Source organism: Rhagoletis pomonella, unplaced genomic scaffold (assembly GCF_013731165.1).
Source record: "Rhagoletis pomonella isolate Grant_MI unplaced genomic scaffold, Rhpom_1.0 Rhpom_scaffold_00001, whole genome shotgun sequence".
NCBI classification, from domain to species: Eukaryota; Metazoa; Arthropoda; class Insecta; order Diptera; family Tephritidae; genus Rhagoletis; species Rhagoletis pomonella.
The window spans coordinates 49,627,927-49,645,712 of NW_023458555.1; the positions used below are offsets into that span (position 1 = coordinate 49,627,927).

Sequence of the window (17,786 nt, forward strand, 5' to 3'; positions counted from 1 at the left end):
AAAGAACATAGTGACACGACAAAGAGAGCGACAAGACATTTTCTGATGATAGCGAAGAAAGAGACAAGCAACGTCAAAACATAGTGAAGCAATCATCAGCTCAGAAAGCAACGAAAACAAATTTTTTTGCTTAACGCGGCGCTAGCGCTGAGCAAATGGAATTTTCATTTTTGACAGGTCGTTGCGTGTTGAAGTTGGATGCAGAAGACGGGAAGAAAGAGAAGGCACAAAAAGTGAGAAAGGAAACAAGAATAAAAACGAGAAGAAATGGGAAAACATCAAAAATTACGCCGCGTTGATTTGGGGATAGCGCGCGCTGACACTCGTTGACGATGGAAAACGCAACGCTTAGTACTCCAATTTAGGGACGCCAGTATGCGTCCAGAAAAAAAATCGGCGACAAATTGCTAGCGGAAAGTACAAGGAGACAAACAACTACCTCTCCGAGCTTTATCGCTTCTTTACTGACAGTTTAACCCTTTCCCCGACGAAATCATTAGCGATCCTATGTACTACTTGGGCAAAGGATCGACATCGGTAGTACACCAATTCCTTTGATAAATAACCCGAAGATTTTAGGGGTTTACTTTGATAACTTACTTTCCGCGTATACATTCGCAATTGTTACCAAAGTATAGAGCCGAAACAAGGCTCTCAAGTCGCTTGACGGCACCACTTGTGACAAATACAATTAGTCGTTGTTGATAAGATATAAGGTAATTGGCCGGCAGGCTCTGAATTATGCTGTGGCTTTTTGGTCACCGGGAACTAGCTCGATTCAGTGAACGATGCTATATACTTGCCAAAACGCCGCACTCCGGACAGCGACCGGATGCCTTCAAATGTCACCTGAATACCAACTGCATAGTGACGCGTCAATGTTCCTAGTTAAGGAGCACAACCTAATGCTCAGCAAGCAATTTCTGATTAGCTGGTACCGCAGGGAGTATCCAAACAGCCTCCCCTACCAGGCACTTCAGTAGACAAGTCTCGAGTATACGGACGCGATCCTGACAAACATAAAACAACCGTTAGACCCGAAGGCAAACCGACAAGCAATAAACGGTATTCACACAGAGTAACTTTTGCCGCATGATTTCCGGCCCTGTTAACTTTTGTGAACTTCCAGACTTGAGCCCAACAACTCAAATCAGGGTCCGGCTTGTGGAGGCACCACCTCTTAATCTGCCCACTTTAGCACACTCAGCTAACACCCCCTTCTTTTTGGTCCATCCTCATCGACCATTGCCTACAGTTAGTTGGGCTTGGCAACGATTAATGGACTAACCGATTAAGGTGGGGATTAGTAGTGCCGTCACAAGAAAAATAACAGATCAACACCAACCCAGCTCAGAGCCAGGCTTGATCGATAATTCGGTGGTACCGGTGGTCTACCATGTTTAAATGACCCGCACAATACCTATATACCCTAAACACCAGTGGCGCTGTGAACTCAACGATGGGGAACCGTGCCCTTTTTTGGGACTTCGCCAAAAGAGACTGACGAGTAATGAACGAGCTGACGGCTAAAACGATGTCGGCGATGATGGCCAGCTTGATGGTGAAAGTCTGCTACGGCGAGACTGATAGTGGTTGGTGTCGGCGACTTTCAGAAATGGTAAGACAACTGGTATAAGTACCGTAGCCAGTCGGTGGCTCTCGTCGGCGAATGGCATCAATATTGTTAACTTTTGATGGAAGAAGTGTTGCCTATTATCCTTATCTGAGATACCATATTCAGGGTCAAAGAGTGCCAAATAGAAAAAAAAAACTGTCAACTATGAACGTTTGAAACTAGAATATCTTAGTTGATGAAAAAGTAGTACGCGCAAAGGATGTAACATTTTTCCAAAAGTGCCAAATTTAAAAGTCAGGTGCCATTTAAAGGAAAATAGGGACACAAATGGCACGGTTTGAGCCATGATGGCCGCCCTAGGTGAGAGCACTGATAGCCAAAGTTGAATTCCGGCCATATAAAAACAGTGTGAACGAAGAGTGATCAGCTCAGAAGTGTTTTTTGTATGTAGCAATGTCGCACTTAAAGTGTTCAACTCGAAACCCGCTGGTGGGAGCAGAAGAAGAGTCATGCTCCAACTGGGTTGAAAAGAACAAGGGGAGGAGGACTTGGCTCCACTTGGCATTTCCAATCGGCGTCAGGGGCGTCAGTTCGCACAGAAGATAAACGACTGGCGTTGAACTGACTTTGTTGAACTCGTCTAAAATTTCTTAAGCGGTTACAGAGCCAAATAATAAGAAGAATGTCGCCCCGTTTTTGCTTAGTGCCGCTGGATAGAAGCTATAGAGCTGCAAAAGGAGTGTGGCGGCGATCATCCCTCCATGCAATATTGTCAGCCCGTTGTTATATGCGGTGTTGGTTGAGCCCAGCCAGCAAAAAAATTCGAAAACGATCCGAAAAAGGAAAAAAAATTGATGAAATGTGGATTTTTGTCCGTTTACCGATTAAATTTTTGGATACTTTGATCATCGTACAGTTCCATAAGTAACGTAACGTTCTTCTCTTTTTCCTGGCAGGATGTAGGTCTGTGTTTGGCAGGCTGTAGGTGTGTTTTGGATTAGTGTATTGGTGTTTCTGGTTCAGTGTATTTTGAATAAATTGTAATAGAAATGAAAGAAATTGTAAAAGATATAAGCAAATGCCAAAATTTCAGCTGTAGACATTTTTTGGCAATCAGATGATAGTGATTTCACTTAGGAGACTGTACGATGACTTTGAGGACCCGTTTTCCCACTAAAGTGCGTAGCAGAAACATATGTAAAGACATGTACCGAAAACTGTTGTGAAACGGAGACTTTTTGGCTGTTTTTCTCAAATTTGTCTGATTGGATTTTTCGTTCAATACGCTTCCCCTCTGCACTTTACAGATGCTTTTTCTTGGTTGAAAAAAATAAAAAAATTAATGAAGTGCCTGACGGAATTCGAAACCGGCACCTTCAGAAAGTTAACAAATAGTGGCACGCTCAGCCACGACGATTAGGTATACATACTTTCAAATGCTCAGCTTGGGTAAATAAAATATATTTATTGCTTTAAAATAACACCCTTCTTTTTCGAACCGATTCCGGATACGAAAATGAATGATAACACAGGCCAACAAAAATGAAAAAAAATTTTGGTGCGCCAAATGTTAAAGCTGTTTTTGATAGACTTTTTTGTGCTGATTACGAGTCCGTAAGTACAAAGATTCCATCACGTACAGATTTTGAGAAAATCGACGTCAAAGTGTCAAAATATTTGAGAAGCTCAGCTAAGAGTAAAAAGGTGATAGAACCTTTCAATTAGGCTTAAATTAAAGCAAGAACAATCCACTACTATCCTTGAAAATACCATTTCCGCACCTTGAATTGATGGTCACTTATAGTATAGGGCACTGAGAAGGCAACATTTTTCTGTAGAAAAGAAAACGACATTAGTCTCCACTCACGTGCGTTTTTTTTTGCGGTGAGGAAAAGGGTTAAAATGCGTTCGCACCATATATGAGCCGTCACCCTTACATGTGTGGTATAGCCACTAAAACAATCCCTCCTCCTACCCTGGATATACCCCTACCCAGGAACCTCTTTCGACTTACTTCGGGATAGGGAATCGAAAAGGGACCCATGTTGGGTCAGAGTCAGCTAGCCCTGCGTCTAGGGCCGTCGCATTTGAAGTCAGCATCAAGCTATTGGCTCGCCTTTTTTTTCCCAATTCCCGTCCCGCTTTATACTTTAGCGGCCACTATAAATTGTGATCGTGTTGGGCTTTTCTGCTTTCCATCTCCTCATTGTCCAGATGAATTTTCTTGCGCCGCAGTATGATCTCGGTGAAAGTCGCGACCGTGCACCATGAATTTTTATCAGTCAGCATTTTATAAACGATATTTTCGGGTGTAACGAGGCCGAGAAAAAGAATGTATGTTCTGCATCGTCTACATGTAAGCAGTTAACTCAGTGTGGGCTCGCCACCTTCCTCATTTTGTGCAGGTACGCTCCAAAGTATCCGTGGACGGTCAAGAACTTAGTGAGGAAATAACCCAACTCTCCGTGTGAGCGGTCTAGCCAGCAGTCCAGTTGCGGAATTAGTTTCGCAGTCCACCTCCCTCTTGGAGCACTATTGTCTTCATCAAAACGCTCCGTATACAAGGTTTGGGTTCCCGCAACCCCGAGATATTCGCAAATGTTTTTTAGCACATGTCTGAAAGATGATATATTTCCAAGCATATGGAAGCAACAAAGACTGGTACTAATACCAAAATCTGCCGATAGATCTTCGCCTTCAGCATACCGCCCATTTGCCATGCTCAACAACACAGGTAAAGTGTTCCAGCATATAATAAAAAACCGCCTGGAAACATACGCCGAAAACCGATTATTGCTTTTCCAGTTTGGGTTTAGGAAAAAGCGCTCAACGACAGACGCAATAGAGGTGACCAAGACCATTGCAGAAAAGGCCATTAGCGGGACACGCTGGCTTGGCGGTGATAAAGAATATTGCTTGGTGGTAACACTGCACGTCAAAAATGCATTTAAAAGCGCCAGCTGGAAACAAATCCTGAGTGCTCTAAGGGACTTTCATGTGCCGATGTATCTGTATAACATCGTATCAAGCTACTTAAGCAATAGAGAGCTTTGCTACGGAAATTAAAAAGGCAATGTCTACCACAAAGTCGCAGCAGGGGTACCGCAGGGATTTGTACTGGGCCCCCTACTGTGGAACATAATGTATGAGGTATATTGCGTTTGCCGGTTCCTGAAGGTGTAACCATCGTTGGTATTGCTGATGACATTTCGCTTGTGGTGGTAGCAAAAACGCTTAGCGATATCGCGCACATTGCAGAGGCCGCAGTATCTATGGTAGAGAAATGGCTAAGGACAAAGTCTCTTGCCTTAGCTGCCCACAAAACAGAGGCGGTCCTAATTAGAAGCCGCAAGAGGGTGGAGAAAGTTAAACTAACAGTTGGCGGCGCCACGATCGAATCAACAATGTAGACAGCTACTAGGAAGCGTAGTGAGAGCAATAATACTCTATGGATCCACAACATGGTTCCACGCATTCAAGCGAGGATCATATGTCCGAGGCATTAACTCCACGAATCGTCGATGCGCCCTACGTGTGTGCTCTGCATTTCGAACGGTGTCGGAAGAAGCAGCTCTAGTGATAGCAGGGCTATTTACCCTTGATATCGCTGCACAAGAGCAACACGAGCTCCATGTGGAAAAACGAGGTCACCCAAACACTGAGTACGTGGACTACAGGAAAGCAGCAAGACAACGAGGTATGGAAAAGTGGCAAGCAAGCAGCCTTAAATGGAAGGTGGACCCATCGGCTCATTCACAAACTTGACGTATAGTTAAATAGGAAGCACGGCGAGGTAGACTACAACCTCACGCAAATTATTAGTGGCAACGGCTGCTTTAAAAGTTACCTCTATCGTTTTGGAAACGAGAAAGATTTGTTTTACGAAACTTGCGGCCCAGAAACGGAGGATGACGCAAAGCACATGATATTTACTTGTCCACGATTCAGCGATGACCGACGAAGATTGAAGGAAGCTTTGGGCGTTAACGTTGCATTAGAAAACTTAGTCCTGCGAATGATCGAGAGGGAAGAGGCGTGGAAGGCGGTCTGCAGTGTATCAGCAGAAATTATGCAGCAGTTGCGGATAAGCGAACAGCAACGACGCAGAAACGAACGAGCACAGCGATTAGAGATAGATACTAGCTAACGTACAAAGTGCGGACTGAGACTATGAACGGAGACCCCGACGTTCGTATCGAGATGACTGACAACGTCGACCTAGATATATTCGAGAAATTTGCTCAAACGGCCTTCTGACGAAATACGTGACGGTAGTACCAGGGGGGAAAACCAGACGAGAAGAGGTGGTTTTAGTGGGTTAAAGTCTCACACTGACGGGGTTAAGGCTTTCGATGCTTTCCTTCTCTATATGAAAAAAAAACACATGGTTTGGGTCCATTTAGGTTTGCCATTCGTCTGCTCAGCGTTGCTGTCTTTTTCGACGCTCTTTTCGACACACTCTCGATGTGATCGCAGAATGTGAGCTTACCAGTATCCAGTATAAGCTCATAGTATTTGAGGTATCGCGAGGTGGAGATGTCTTCTTGTTCGATAAACATTGTGACGATTTTCCCTATCCTGCTCCTAGTCAGCAGATCCATCTCCTTTTTCCAGTAAGCTAATGTGAGGCTGTAGTCCTCCATCCACATTTTAATTCTTCTTACCGCCGGTGATAGCTGTGAGAGATATTTTGAAACTGGAAGTTAACTGGTAACCAGAGTTCGCATACTGTCGCGTTATACCTGAATGGGAAGGAAATGAAGGTGTCAATAGTGAATGCAAATTATATGTAGATGAATAACACATTTTTTTTTCTAGTAATTTTTATTGTTAACAGTACAAGCAAGAAATACAATACTTATTTATACAAATCCCAACAATGTCCACTATGCTAATAAAAAATACATACTTATAATAAAAAATAGATCAAAATTAGAAGCTTCTAAAATATTATAGTTGAATGTGCAAAACTTTTAAATTATCATAAATCACATAAATATATTTATTTCCTTTCAAACCTAATACTAAAGAAGGGAATGTCCGTTTAGTAAAATCTATAAAAATACGAATACCCTTATGGGACACCAGCGAAAATTAATAAAAGGAATGGATTCATTATTTCAACCAAAATAGTAACAATAATACATAGCTTGAGTAAAATAGGAAAAAAGTTGTGCAATTTTTGATATTCTACTTTTAAAGCCACACTTCCGGTTTGGAATATTATTCGTACGTTCTTCATATATGTAAATGTTTATAACAATTGATCCAAGGCCAATCCAATTACATGCATAAAGCTTCTTGTTTCCTAACTAATTTTATCACTTTCTATCATACACTAATTCTGCGCCTAGTTTTCTATGAAAGCAGTCGTTTGCGCAAACACTTTAATGTGACCAACAAAAGGCAAAATACGATCGTTGTTCCTAGGACCTCAGGAAATGTAACACTCTTCACCATATATCAGAAGGTATCCGACGGTGGATGGCTGTGTTAATCATCACGCTTGCAACAGCAGCATAAAAGGGAACTTTTAGTACTTTTTGATGGTTTATGGTATGGGTACGGACCACGCATGAAGACGTCGATAAGTTGGCAATGGGAGCTGAAAATATATATAAAAAAGAGTACACAATTTTAAGTACATATGTATGTATAGTATACAAAAGTTTATAACTTTCCAAAAGTTCAGTAAAAGTGCCGCAAGTGATAGCAATTTATCTCTTTCAGGTCCAAAGGTTTATTGGTTACGAATATTTCATTCTGTTTTGGAGGATAAGGATCCTGCAAATAAACCCCCAGAACTCCAAGAAGGCATCCGAAGATCTCCTTGAACAAGGTGGAGCTTACGTAATCCTGATTCAGGAGTCGTGCTTGACCAGTAGCGGTATCTCAGGGATCAGACCGCCTAAGCGTAAGCTGATGGTGGAGAAACAAGGAGGTAGATCAAGATCCTGCATGTTCATCAGAAATGAATTCAAAGCAATAACTTCAGCAATGTGACCATTATGACGGTTAGCCTGGAATGCGGCGCCAGAGAGCTGAGGCTGATACCCGCATATATGACACACGAAAATGAGATGAAACCACCACCACTACTGCTGCGGAAACCATAAATAAGGCCAGACGACGGAAGGCCAAAGCCATTATTGGATCTTATGAAAATTCGAGACACTTCTACTGGAAAAGCTCAGACATCAAAGTGAGAGGTGGTCACGAACGAACCTTCCTTTATCTCTGTGGATAGAGAAGAGGTCCTTCGAAATTTAGACTTATTAGGGCCTCTATGGCTAAATTCAGCCAGTATTAATACTTCGGAACTATACCCAAAAGCCTCGGAGGGTCGGGTAGGCATAAAAAGCTCGATTTATGATGCTATGGATTTCACATAAGCCTGTAAGAAAGCAACGGAGAGCTTATGCCCACTGAGTAGGGCCTCGCGCTAAGTCAGTCCGAAGTGGTGAAAGATTCAACTCTCCAAGGTCAGGACGTCAAGCAGATGTCTCTTTGACAAAGCCAGGGAGAGTGGACAATACTTTGACTCGGAACTTCACAAGGTGGGACTAGGTATATACACGTATGAGATAAGAAAATGTAAAAGGGAGCCATGGAGAAACTTCTCCGAAACCGTAAAAGGCTGCCACGAAACGTAATCCCGTCTATGGAATACATAAGGACGATGCGCGAACAGGAATCAATTAAGGTTCTCCTTGGCACTCATTTCCCAGCCAAATAGGCTTAGTGTGAGCTAACCGGTGTTGTTGGAAAAGCACCGACTGTTCTGGGCGATTAATTCCTTCATGACCTTCAAGTCTCCTGGAACGCTGCAAAAGGCAGTTGAGATAGTTATATGGAGCTTGGAGGAGCGTGAGAGTAACGTTTGTCTTACCCGAAGCTATAATAAAAAACCCCCAACCATCTCCCACATGCTGCACGACAGAAAGGTCGCATCGAAGCTGGATGGCAGAGTTAGAGCAGGTGTTTTCTGTCAGAAAGTCTCAATAAATCTCATGCTTAGGCTGCCGGATTTCTACAGCGTTTTTCAGGCAGAGGTGCCCGCTATAAAATAGGCAACTGATTGGCTATGCATCAGTGTTTTGCCGATTAGAAGGGTAAATATCTACTGTGATAGTTAAGTGGCAATCCAATGGGAATTGTAGGGCTGATAAATTAGCAAGGAAAGATAACCTCGAGGCTAATATCTGGCACAGGGAGGGTGTAGGAGTTCCGTTGGCAATGTGCTCCTAGACAGATGGGCGCACAGCAGGCTCAACGAGCGCTGGGCGGAGGCCCAGCATGTGAAGTTGCAAAGTCCTTCTGGCAAGTTGCTGACCTCAGGCGTTCAGAGGAACTTTGCAGCTGGCTGAGCGCCAGCTCTCGAAGCAAACTGGTATAAAAACATATGGAAACTACCCCATCGAGGTCGCCAATATGTCGCTAACTACCCTAGTAATCCAGTAATATCTAAAAAGTGGTAAATACTGCAACCTGGAAAATCGGATAACATAGGGAAGACAGCTAATGCGGCTGTTGTTACTCTGAACATTGAGCCCAGCGCTATATCAGCATGGCTTCCGAAAAGTGCACAAAGTTTCCTGCTTCTGCACTGTATAGAAAGTATTGCTTTCCCATACAAAAATCGTAATCGTCAATAAGGCATAAAACCGTTACAAAATCCCCGAATCACTCGCGGGCAGCGCTTAGAGGCAATATATATAAACAAGGCAATCGGCCGGCCGTTTCTAAATTATAATGTGTATTTTTGTTCACCGGCGCTAGTAGGACGTACTCGTAGACGAAGCTCCAGCCGGGTCAGAACGCCGCACTCGGGACTGCGACTAAATGAACATAGTCAAGGCACACTACCACATGTAAACCCCTTTGGCCACTTGCGTAAAGCTGAGTCGTTCTTCAGTTCAGAAACCATTTTCTAGATCTTAGATTCTAGGGTCCAGCTACATATAGGTACGCCATTCGCTAAACAAGACGAGCCATGGAAAGGCTTTTAACGAAATTTATCGAGAGTTAATTAATACATTCAACAACTCTTGAGTGGTAAGAATACATCGGAGGACAATCATCACCCATCGTAGACGGAGAGCTCGAATTTCTTCGTCAGAACAGTGTCACTTTGGCACAACTCTATTCTAGATATTGTAGCAGGTTGAACTCTTTCTCATCCAAAATTAACTCCAACATACGCGACTTGTGTCCAAAATGTAAATATGTCTGTCGGGACACTAACCATCTCTTCAGATGCTCACTGGAACCAACTCCTCTCATATCCCTAACCCTATGGTCCAACACGGTCGAAACTGTCTTTATACGGAGCCTTATATTAAATGAGCTTGACGACAACTGTAATTTAAAGAATTTAAGAAAGGCTTAGGTGGCCGCTAGAGTCGAGTGGTCAGGAAAGCGCACCACCACCTTGCAGAACCCTGGTTCAATTCCTATCAAAAAAAAGCTTTTTTCTAATAGCGATCGTCCAACGGAAGCGAGAGCAAGCCTCTGAGCATATTTTAACCAAGGAAGAGATTCTCATAAAAAAACCTTTCGCTCACGATATTTACAGCCTTAAGTAACTAATACCTACATCATTGTGAGCTCCTGTTCATTAATCACTTCGCCGTCACAATTCCAGCTGGATAAATTATCCTCGTCGTCATAGTGAACATAACTTTGTGTAATCGGCTGACAGGAACCACTAATGCTGTAAGCCTCCTCAAGGTTCACGTTGGGAGAGCGGAAGCAGAACTTCTTGGTGCGATACGTTTCCACAAAGGGTAAATTTCGCTAGAAGATATACATATTCACTTTTCGTAAAAAAAAATTAAATTAGTAACTCACAATATCTCCATTGCGACTCGTCAGGTTGAGAAGCAGCCGAATATTATTGAAGAGCGAAGTTCTTTGCACTAGAATCAAGTCCAGATAGCCGTCGCCTACATGACTGTAACGCGCCACGCCGCCTGGACTACGCGTACAGGCGCAAGTAATATTCGCGCCACTGATCATAAAAAATTTACCGTTTATTGTTTTCCATTGTGTAGTTGGCGTTGTGCGGTCCAACGCACTTTCGGAGTTTTCGGCATTAACTGCAGCAGTTGCTTGATTCACTACCATTTCACTTTTAGATGCATCACAATCTAGCGCTTCTTTTTCGTTTACGTTTAGCTTTTCAACTGATAGTTCCGACGCGTCTGCCAAATAAGCTTTGTTACTTTCCGCACCATCGTACGCTTCACTGTCATCTTCACAACTCTTCAGCGAGGTGTTTGACGATGACGGCAACTCATCATCGTCTTGTGCTGCTGTCACCGCACCTGCCATTATAGCCTTTTTCATTAACGCGCGCTTTGACGACAGCTCAGCTTCTTCCACGGCGGCTGCGCTGCAACGCTCACAATTCACACAGCATATTGTGTTATTTCCCGCTTGCGCGCTTGACTCACTGTCTATTGGTTGCAGCACACGCAATTCCGCTTCGTAGCCGGTATTGGCAAGAAACGTTTTAACACCAGCATACTCGTAACGCTTCGGACCCATCCAACGATAGCGCTCGCTCTTCGCCGCCACATCGCCTAAGTAGCCATAGGAGAGTACGCTAGCGCAGAACCGTATGACGCCCTCACGATTTCGTACGCTGCAAATATCCATGCCACGTCGCTGACCTAAAATCAAGTGTATGGCGGCAGTGCGCACGTCAGCAGTACCGTGCACGCTGTAGGCAATGGTGTCCGTGCTGCCCGCCGGTATTATAGCGATTGGTAGCGCTGGCTTTGGCACAAATGCAGGCTCGCGTGGATCCATGCCCGAATCACATATGGCGCGGAAAATTAAACCGTTGATTACCTCCGCGGCCGTGCCGTCGCCACCAACACAACAAACCGCATCGAACGGCGTCAAATCATCACTGAGCAGAATATCACGTATCTGGTTCGAGCGCTGCGTCAAGATGCACGACGCATCGATACCGGCCAGTTGGAAGAGCGGCTTGCAATGACGCTCGTAAACCTCTACACCCGTCTTGCGGCCACCAAACGGATTAATGAAGACCAGCAGCCGACGCACGCGCAGCCGTAACGGTGCCGTGTTCGCTAGCATTTTATTGAGCAGCGCGTGCCATTGGCGCACGATGTACGCGTCCTCGTTGAACAGCACCAGCTTGCGCACCTCCAAGCGATTGCAATCCGTTGCCGATTTGATAATGCGCGCGGCATACGAAAGCGCTAGGTATTGCTCTGTGGGTGGCGTACTGCTGCCTTGCGGCAGCTGCTGCTGCTGTTGTTGTTGCTGGGATGTAGCATGCGCGCCGAAGTCAGCATATGGTTGCGGCGGTGTTATCAGCAATGCCGCTGACTTTGTGTTGCCCTTACTCACTCTGATTAGTTCGTTTATATGCAGCACCTTCGAGTCGCTGCTATAGGTTGAGCGGTGCGACAGCAGCTCCGTTGGTTGCTCGCCTATAGAAAAAGAAATATCATAACGTTTGTGGAGGATAATTTAATTTTTTAAATTGCATGTTATAAACAGACTATGCATTTATGTTCATAAAGGTCTCACCTTTCTTCAACGTACATTCAGCATCGACATCGCTTGCGCGTTTCGTTTTCAGTCGCTCCCAAACGATGTGGTCGTAATTGAGTAAGACGCGATAGCGTTTCTTCTTGATTTGAAAGTTGTTCAGTAGTATATCACAATGCTGACTGCCGGCAAGTGGGGGCGCGGTATGTGGTGCCGCTGCTGTCGCTGTGGCACCAGCTTCTGCTTCTTTCTCTTTTTTGCTTGCAGCTTTTGAGTGGGCCGCTGTAGGAATCTGCGTGAAATCCGTGCTGCTCTGCATCATCTTGGTGGCTGCTGGCTTATGACTGATTAGTTAAGCGCGACTCGACATAGCTATGGCTGTAATGAAAAAGTACAGAGAAGTGGTTGGAACAGGTTTTTTACGCAAAATAAACAGAGGAAACGCTGTGGAATAGCGAATTGTGAAAAAAGAAACGAAGGTGTGAAAACATGAAAAAGAATACAGAAATCCATTAAAACCGCATTTTCCACGCAAACGATTGTAGTAATAAGCGGAAAAAACTGGTAACTTGTTTCTCTCCGCTAGAATTCACCAAGTGAGGGGGAAACTGGTTTCATGTATTTTGTTTGAACAGTAAGCAATATGAAGAGCAAAAATTAATTTTGTTTAGAAATATTTCTTAATACACAAAAAGTGGTTGGTGGAAATAAAGTACACCTTTGTAGCTGTTAGTTGCTACTTACACTTTTATTTACTACTCAGTTTGCTTATGTCGAAAAAAAACTATAGAATTCAGAAGTACAATATCTAGCCGTATAAGATCTAGAGACTCTGTCGTCCAAAAAGTTGACTATAAGTTTTCGAGGGGTTTTTCATAATACCGTCTTTGGATCATTCTCGAGACCACAGGACTCCAATCTGATACTCCTGCTTATAGGCGACACAGAAAGGTTTCTGTCCTGTCAAGCTTGAGTTTGTAGTGGTGGTAGGCCTTGGTCCGGTTAACCCCCTTACAAAGAGAATCTACTTCCGAAGAGAATCCTAAGTCATCCCAAAACGGAATAAACAAACTGTATCCCGAGCGAGCCCGAAAACCCCCATTTACGAAGTTTCATTAAAATCGATCAATGGCTTCATATTTTCGCCACTTTTGATGACCTGCTACCCCATAGCGGAGTGGTTAAATTCAGAGCAGAGTAAGTACTGCCATTTAAAGGTGAATGGCTGCCCCTAGGTACCAGCATGGGCTTATCGATTTGGTTTGCTAGAATTGTCAACAACACTGGATCACAACTTTTGGTTAGGTTTTTGTTCTCCAGACGCCACCATCCAATTTCGATGTAGACTTGCTCGGTGATTCCGAAAATCGAGTGAATTTTTTTTCTATGGATACGTTTTCGAGATATTTGCAATCTACCGTTATTCAGCTTAAAACAAAAAGGTGTCGTCTTAATAACGAATATCTTACAAACCAATATAATAATCTTAAAAGGAGGTACGTCAAATCAAAGCCAATAAAATTCTCCATAAACCTTATATACATCATTTTCCGATAGAATTGATAGTTTCTGACAAATTAATTAATCATTCCAGTTTTTTTTTTATTTTTTAATGAAAAAATGAAAATTAAATCAAACTTTAACAGAAGAAAAATCTAAAAAATAACAGGTTCTGTGCCAAATTTTTGCATTTGTACTAAAGCCTGTTCTCTTACAAAAAAATTTAGTTACTGATGAAGAAAACATGGTGTAAGTACAAAAAATCTTTGCGTATTTTCACTCGACTACTCATTATTTCTTATTTATTTATTTATTTTTTAAATTTTTCTTCTGTTAACGTTTGATTTTTTCATTAAAAAATAAAGAGTTGATTTGATTAATTAATTTTTCAGAAACTGTAAGCGCTGTCGGAAAGTGATTTATATGCGGTTTATGGACAATTTCATTGGCTTTCATTTGCCGTACTTTATATTAAGATTGTTAAATTGGTTCGTAAGATATACTGTTTAAAAGATCCAATTTTTGCTTTAAGCTGAATAACGGTAAATTGAAAATATCTCGAAAACGTATCCATAGAAAAAAATTAACACGATTTTCGGAATCACCGAGCAATTCTACATAGGAATTGGATAGTGGCATCATAGAACATTTTTGCTGTAAACAAGTGTAATTAATAATAATAATGGATTGGCGCATACACATAGTTACGCTAGTGTTTGGCCGAGCGTCTCCTCCGATTTGTGGCGTGCGGCACGATATTGTTGCACAAAGGGGAGAGACGTACAAATTTACGCCGCCTAAGCTGTTTTTCATTACAGAAATACACTCGGAGGTTTGCCATTGCCTGCCGAGGGGCGACCGGTATTAGAAAAAAACTGTTTTCATTTTTTGATGTTTTGTTGAACCGGGCTTGAAACCAGGGCCTGCGGAATGGCAGCGCACGCTGCTGCCGCTGGAATTGTCAATACTTAAGAGTCCCAATAACAATGATCGTCACTGTACCCGCATGCATGAAAGCGTTTGCGATTGCAAAGCGTAGACGGAGAAATTACAAATATCACTTGTAAACTCATATATGTATAAATATGTTTTTTTGTATATGTGTACATTTCAAAAAGTATCTACATACACACTGACACAAATTGATGTGAAACTTGAATTAACTGGGCATTGCGCGTTCAGCTAAATGCACTAAAAAGCCGGTAAAACGCAAAAAGCGTAAAAGCAACGAAGGTACCGTCAGTCACGATGCGATGTGTATTTGTATGCAGTACAAACTTAACTTTATTTCATTTTATGCTAATAAGCACTTTTGTGGAGATAATGAACGTTAATAGCCCGTAAAAAATATTAAGTTCATTTGAAATCGTACAAAGTTCAATATCCCGCACCGAATTGCAAGCCCTGATATTTACTATAAAAACACGTAACGTAAGAGTACAAAATAAAATTTATTTATTAATTAGCTACGGTACGGTGATTTACATACCCATACATACATACGAATTAAAATGCAAAGTACGAAGTTATTAAATAAGTAGTAAGTATAAATGTCAAGTTCAAGTGCAAAGCTGTTCACCTTCGCTGCTTTTTTAACGACAATGACAACGGCACTTCGTTATCTATAGATGCATGCGCTGATATGTATAAGGTAGACAGACGTTCCAAATGAGGGGCATGCAAGAAAAAACCTTAGGTACCAAAAAAAAAAAGTTTTAATAAAATAAGCTCGATTGATATGAATATTTAGTTTATCTAATGCAGAAATCAGTTATATGCATACATCGTCGGTTTTGAAAGAGTCATCAAATATTAATCGATATGGAAATAGTTTTTTTATTTTATTGGCTCTGCTCCACAATTCAGCGCAGAATCCCAAAATATCTGCGCAGCCATTCCTGAGCTCGAGAAAACGGGTATCTATCTATCTATCCAAATATGCCCTTAAATGATCCCTATTTTTTGACAGTTCAGCCAGTGTTTTAGATAGATTTAATTATTCCAATATTTTACAAATACACATTGGTGTTAGTACATAGAATATATGCATGATACAAAAAAAGAAGGTAATTTCATTGTCACTTTTCGGGCGCCATATTAACTACCTGACAATTAAGCAGATTGTGACATTTCGTGCCGCCATACCTAATCCTCAATAATCATTTATTTACTGTAAAAAAATATATATTTAGAAAATTAAAAGGAAATTTGTCTTCGATCTGAGCAATAACGAAAACTGAAATTCACACATCGCCGTATTTGAAAAAAACAACCAACTGACTTTTTCTTTGAAATAAAAGACCGGTAAATATGTTGTCCACCGCAAAAATTAGCTATTATTAAATTAGTTTATTCTAAAGCCAACCACCGAAAAGGATTTGGATGTGCTTTGCAAAGGTAAGGCTTTAATTCCGGTGCTTCATGCTATGATAGATATTATAGTTATTGACGATAGGTTATTGCCAGTTGAACTGGCACCCAGAGTTTGGAAGTAAGTAGTTAGAGGGCTGCCCAATGCCTTAAGTGCAGTTTGGCTGTCACTGCAAATACCTCAGCCTGGAAGACCGAAGCATACTTCCGGGCTCAGTGCTGGTACTAAACCAGCATTCAGCCGCAAGGGAACTAAACATTATAGAATCTCTTCAACAAAGGTAAAGGTGACGTACTATCCTGCGGCATTGAAAAGACACAAGTGCTCAGAAATCTGCCGCTAGCAATATCCGCCTTGCCCCACTCAGTGTTATAGCAGCATCCGTTTCTTTTTAGTCTGCAGGTGGCCTTTAAAGCTTTCCCACGTATGAAGACACAAAGTGACGGTAAGTGCAGCAGTGCGCCACGTATTGTAGAGAAAGCTTCAGGACAGCACACGGCAGTAGTTATTTGAAGTTTAGCAAGCAGACTTCCCACGCTCTTGATTGAGAATCTGCTCCACTATACCACTGACGCGTAGATAATTATGGGTCTAGAGGTATAAATCCAGAGGACTCCCTATGGTGACACACCCCACGTTTTGCCAAAGACCTGCTTACATTGCCAAAATGCTGCCAATTCTTTAGAGGTTTTGTGTTCCACGTTAGATTTACACGACAGTTTTGTATCCTGAATTACTTCTAGATACTTCACTTCGGGAGAATTCTGAATTGTCACTCCTTTAATTGAGAGGCAATGAGCGCATACAACCTTCTCCGAAGCCTGTTTTGGACTATGCTTTAATGACGAAATATGCTATGCTTAATGTTTGCATCTGGAGAAATGTCAAAAATCTGATTTATAATCAAAAAATAGTAGTAATGAAACTACCTTCTTTTTTGTATCATGGAATATATGTACGTAATTAACAACCAAATTTTTCAAGTGTTCTATGAAATTTTTTGTAATGACAAAATATACCTTTATTAAGTTAAAGGACAAGTTTGACCGAGCTTTATTGGGAATGCGTACACTTTTTAAAGTTTACAAGATTTGAATATCAAATCAATTGGATAGCTTTAATTTAAAAATATTTTTATATAGTATTGTAAATAAAATTTCGTATTTATTTCCATAAAAATTATGTTGTTAAAAATTATATTTTAAATGCTTTAATATTTTAGCCTAAGAATTATCTCAGTATTCAGTGAAACAAAATTAAAAGAAATTTTTCATTTTTCCTAATAAACAATCGTGGTACAAAGCTCAGTAAAAAATATTAAAAATAAAATGTTAATAAGCCACAATAACATTGACAAAATTAAAAGAACTTTGAAAAAATAATATTAATAACAAAAATTTTTGCACAGTCAGTGCCTCAGAATTCTATGAAAAGAACTTTTTCCAAAAAAAAAAAACAAATTTTACTTTTTGAATCTAATAATTTTAAACAAATATTTTATATAAAAAATTATTATTAAGATATACGTCGGGTTGAAGAGTACATATTTACTGGTCCAAAAATGCATGTGAAAAAGTAAAGTGGGAATTTTTATGCTCTCACCCCCTAGGATTGTTCTATACCGAAAAAATATACCCCTATTTTTTTTTTAAATAAAAATATATTTAGAGGTCGCTCGAAGCGCTCAAAGTTTTCCATGTATTTTATATGGAAAAAAAAACAATTTTCATAGAAATGGTATAGAATTCTTGAAAACCAATATTTTTTGATCGGCAAAACTCTGTTCCTCTTCAGAAGATTCTCAATAATATT

General features: G+C 41.3%; 1 protein-coding gene across 3 annotated transcripts in view; it reads right to left on the reverse strand.

The window, feature by feature from the left end:
• LOC118745855 (ceramide kinase) overlaps nt 1-17,786 on the reverse strand; it is a 74,679-nt gene that overhangs the window by 21,158 nt on the left and 35,735 nt on the right. For 2 of the 3 annotated variants that reach the window (XM_036479531.1, XM_036479525.1), the window contains exons 2-5: nt 12,143-12,481; nt 10,427-12,042; nt 10,173-10,372; nt 6,382-7,181 (exon numbers count right to left, since the gene is read on the reverse strand). The exons of the other annotated variant lie outside the window; for it this stretch is intronic. In XM_036479531.1, coding sequence (XP_036335424.1) covers nt 7,070-7,181; nt 10,173-10,372; nt 10,427-12,042; nt 12,143-12,425 — 2,211 coding nt within the window. In that variant the 5' untranslated portion in view covers nt 12,426-12,481 and the 3' untranslated portion in view covers nt 6,382-7,069. Of the gene's footprint in view, nt 1-6,381; nt 7,182-10,172; nt 10,373-10,426; nt 12,043-12,142; nt 12,482-17,786 lie in introns of those variants that run through there. 3 annotated transcript variants of the gene reach the window in all.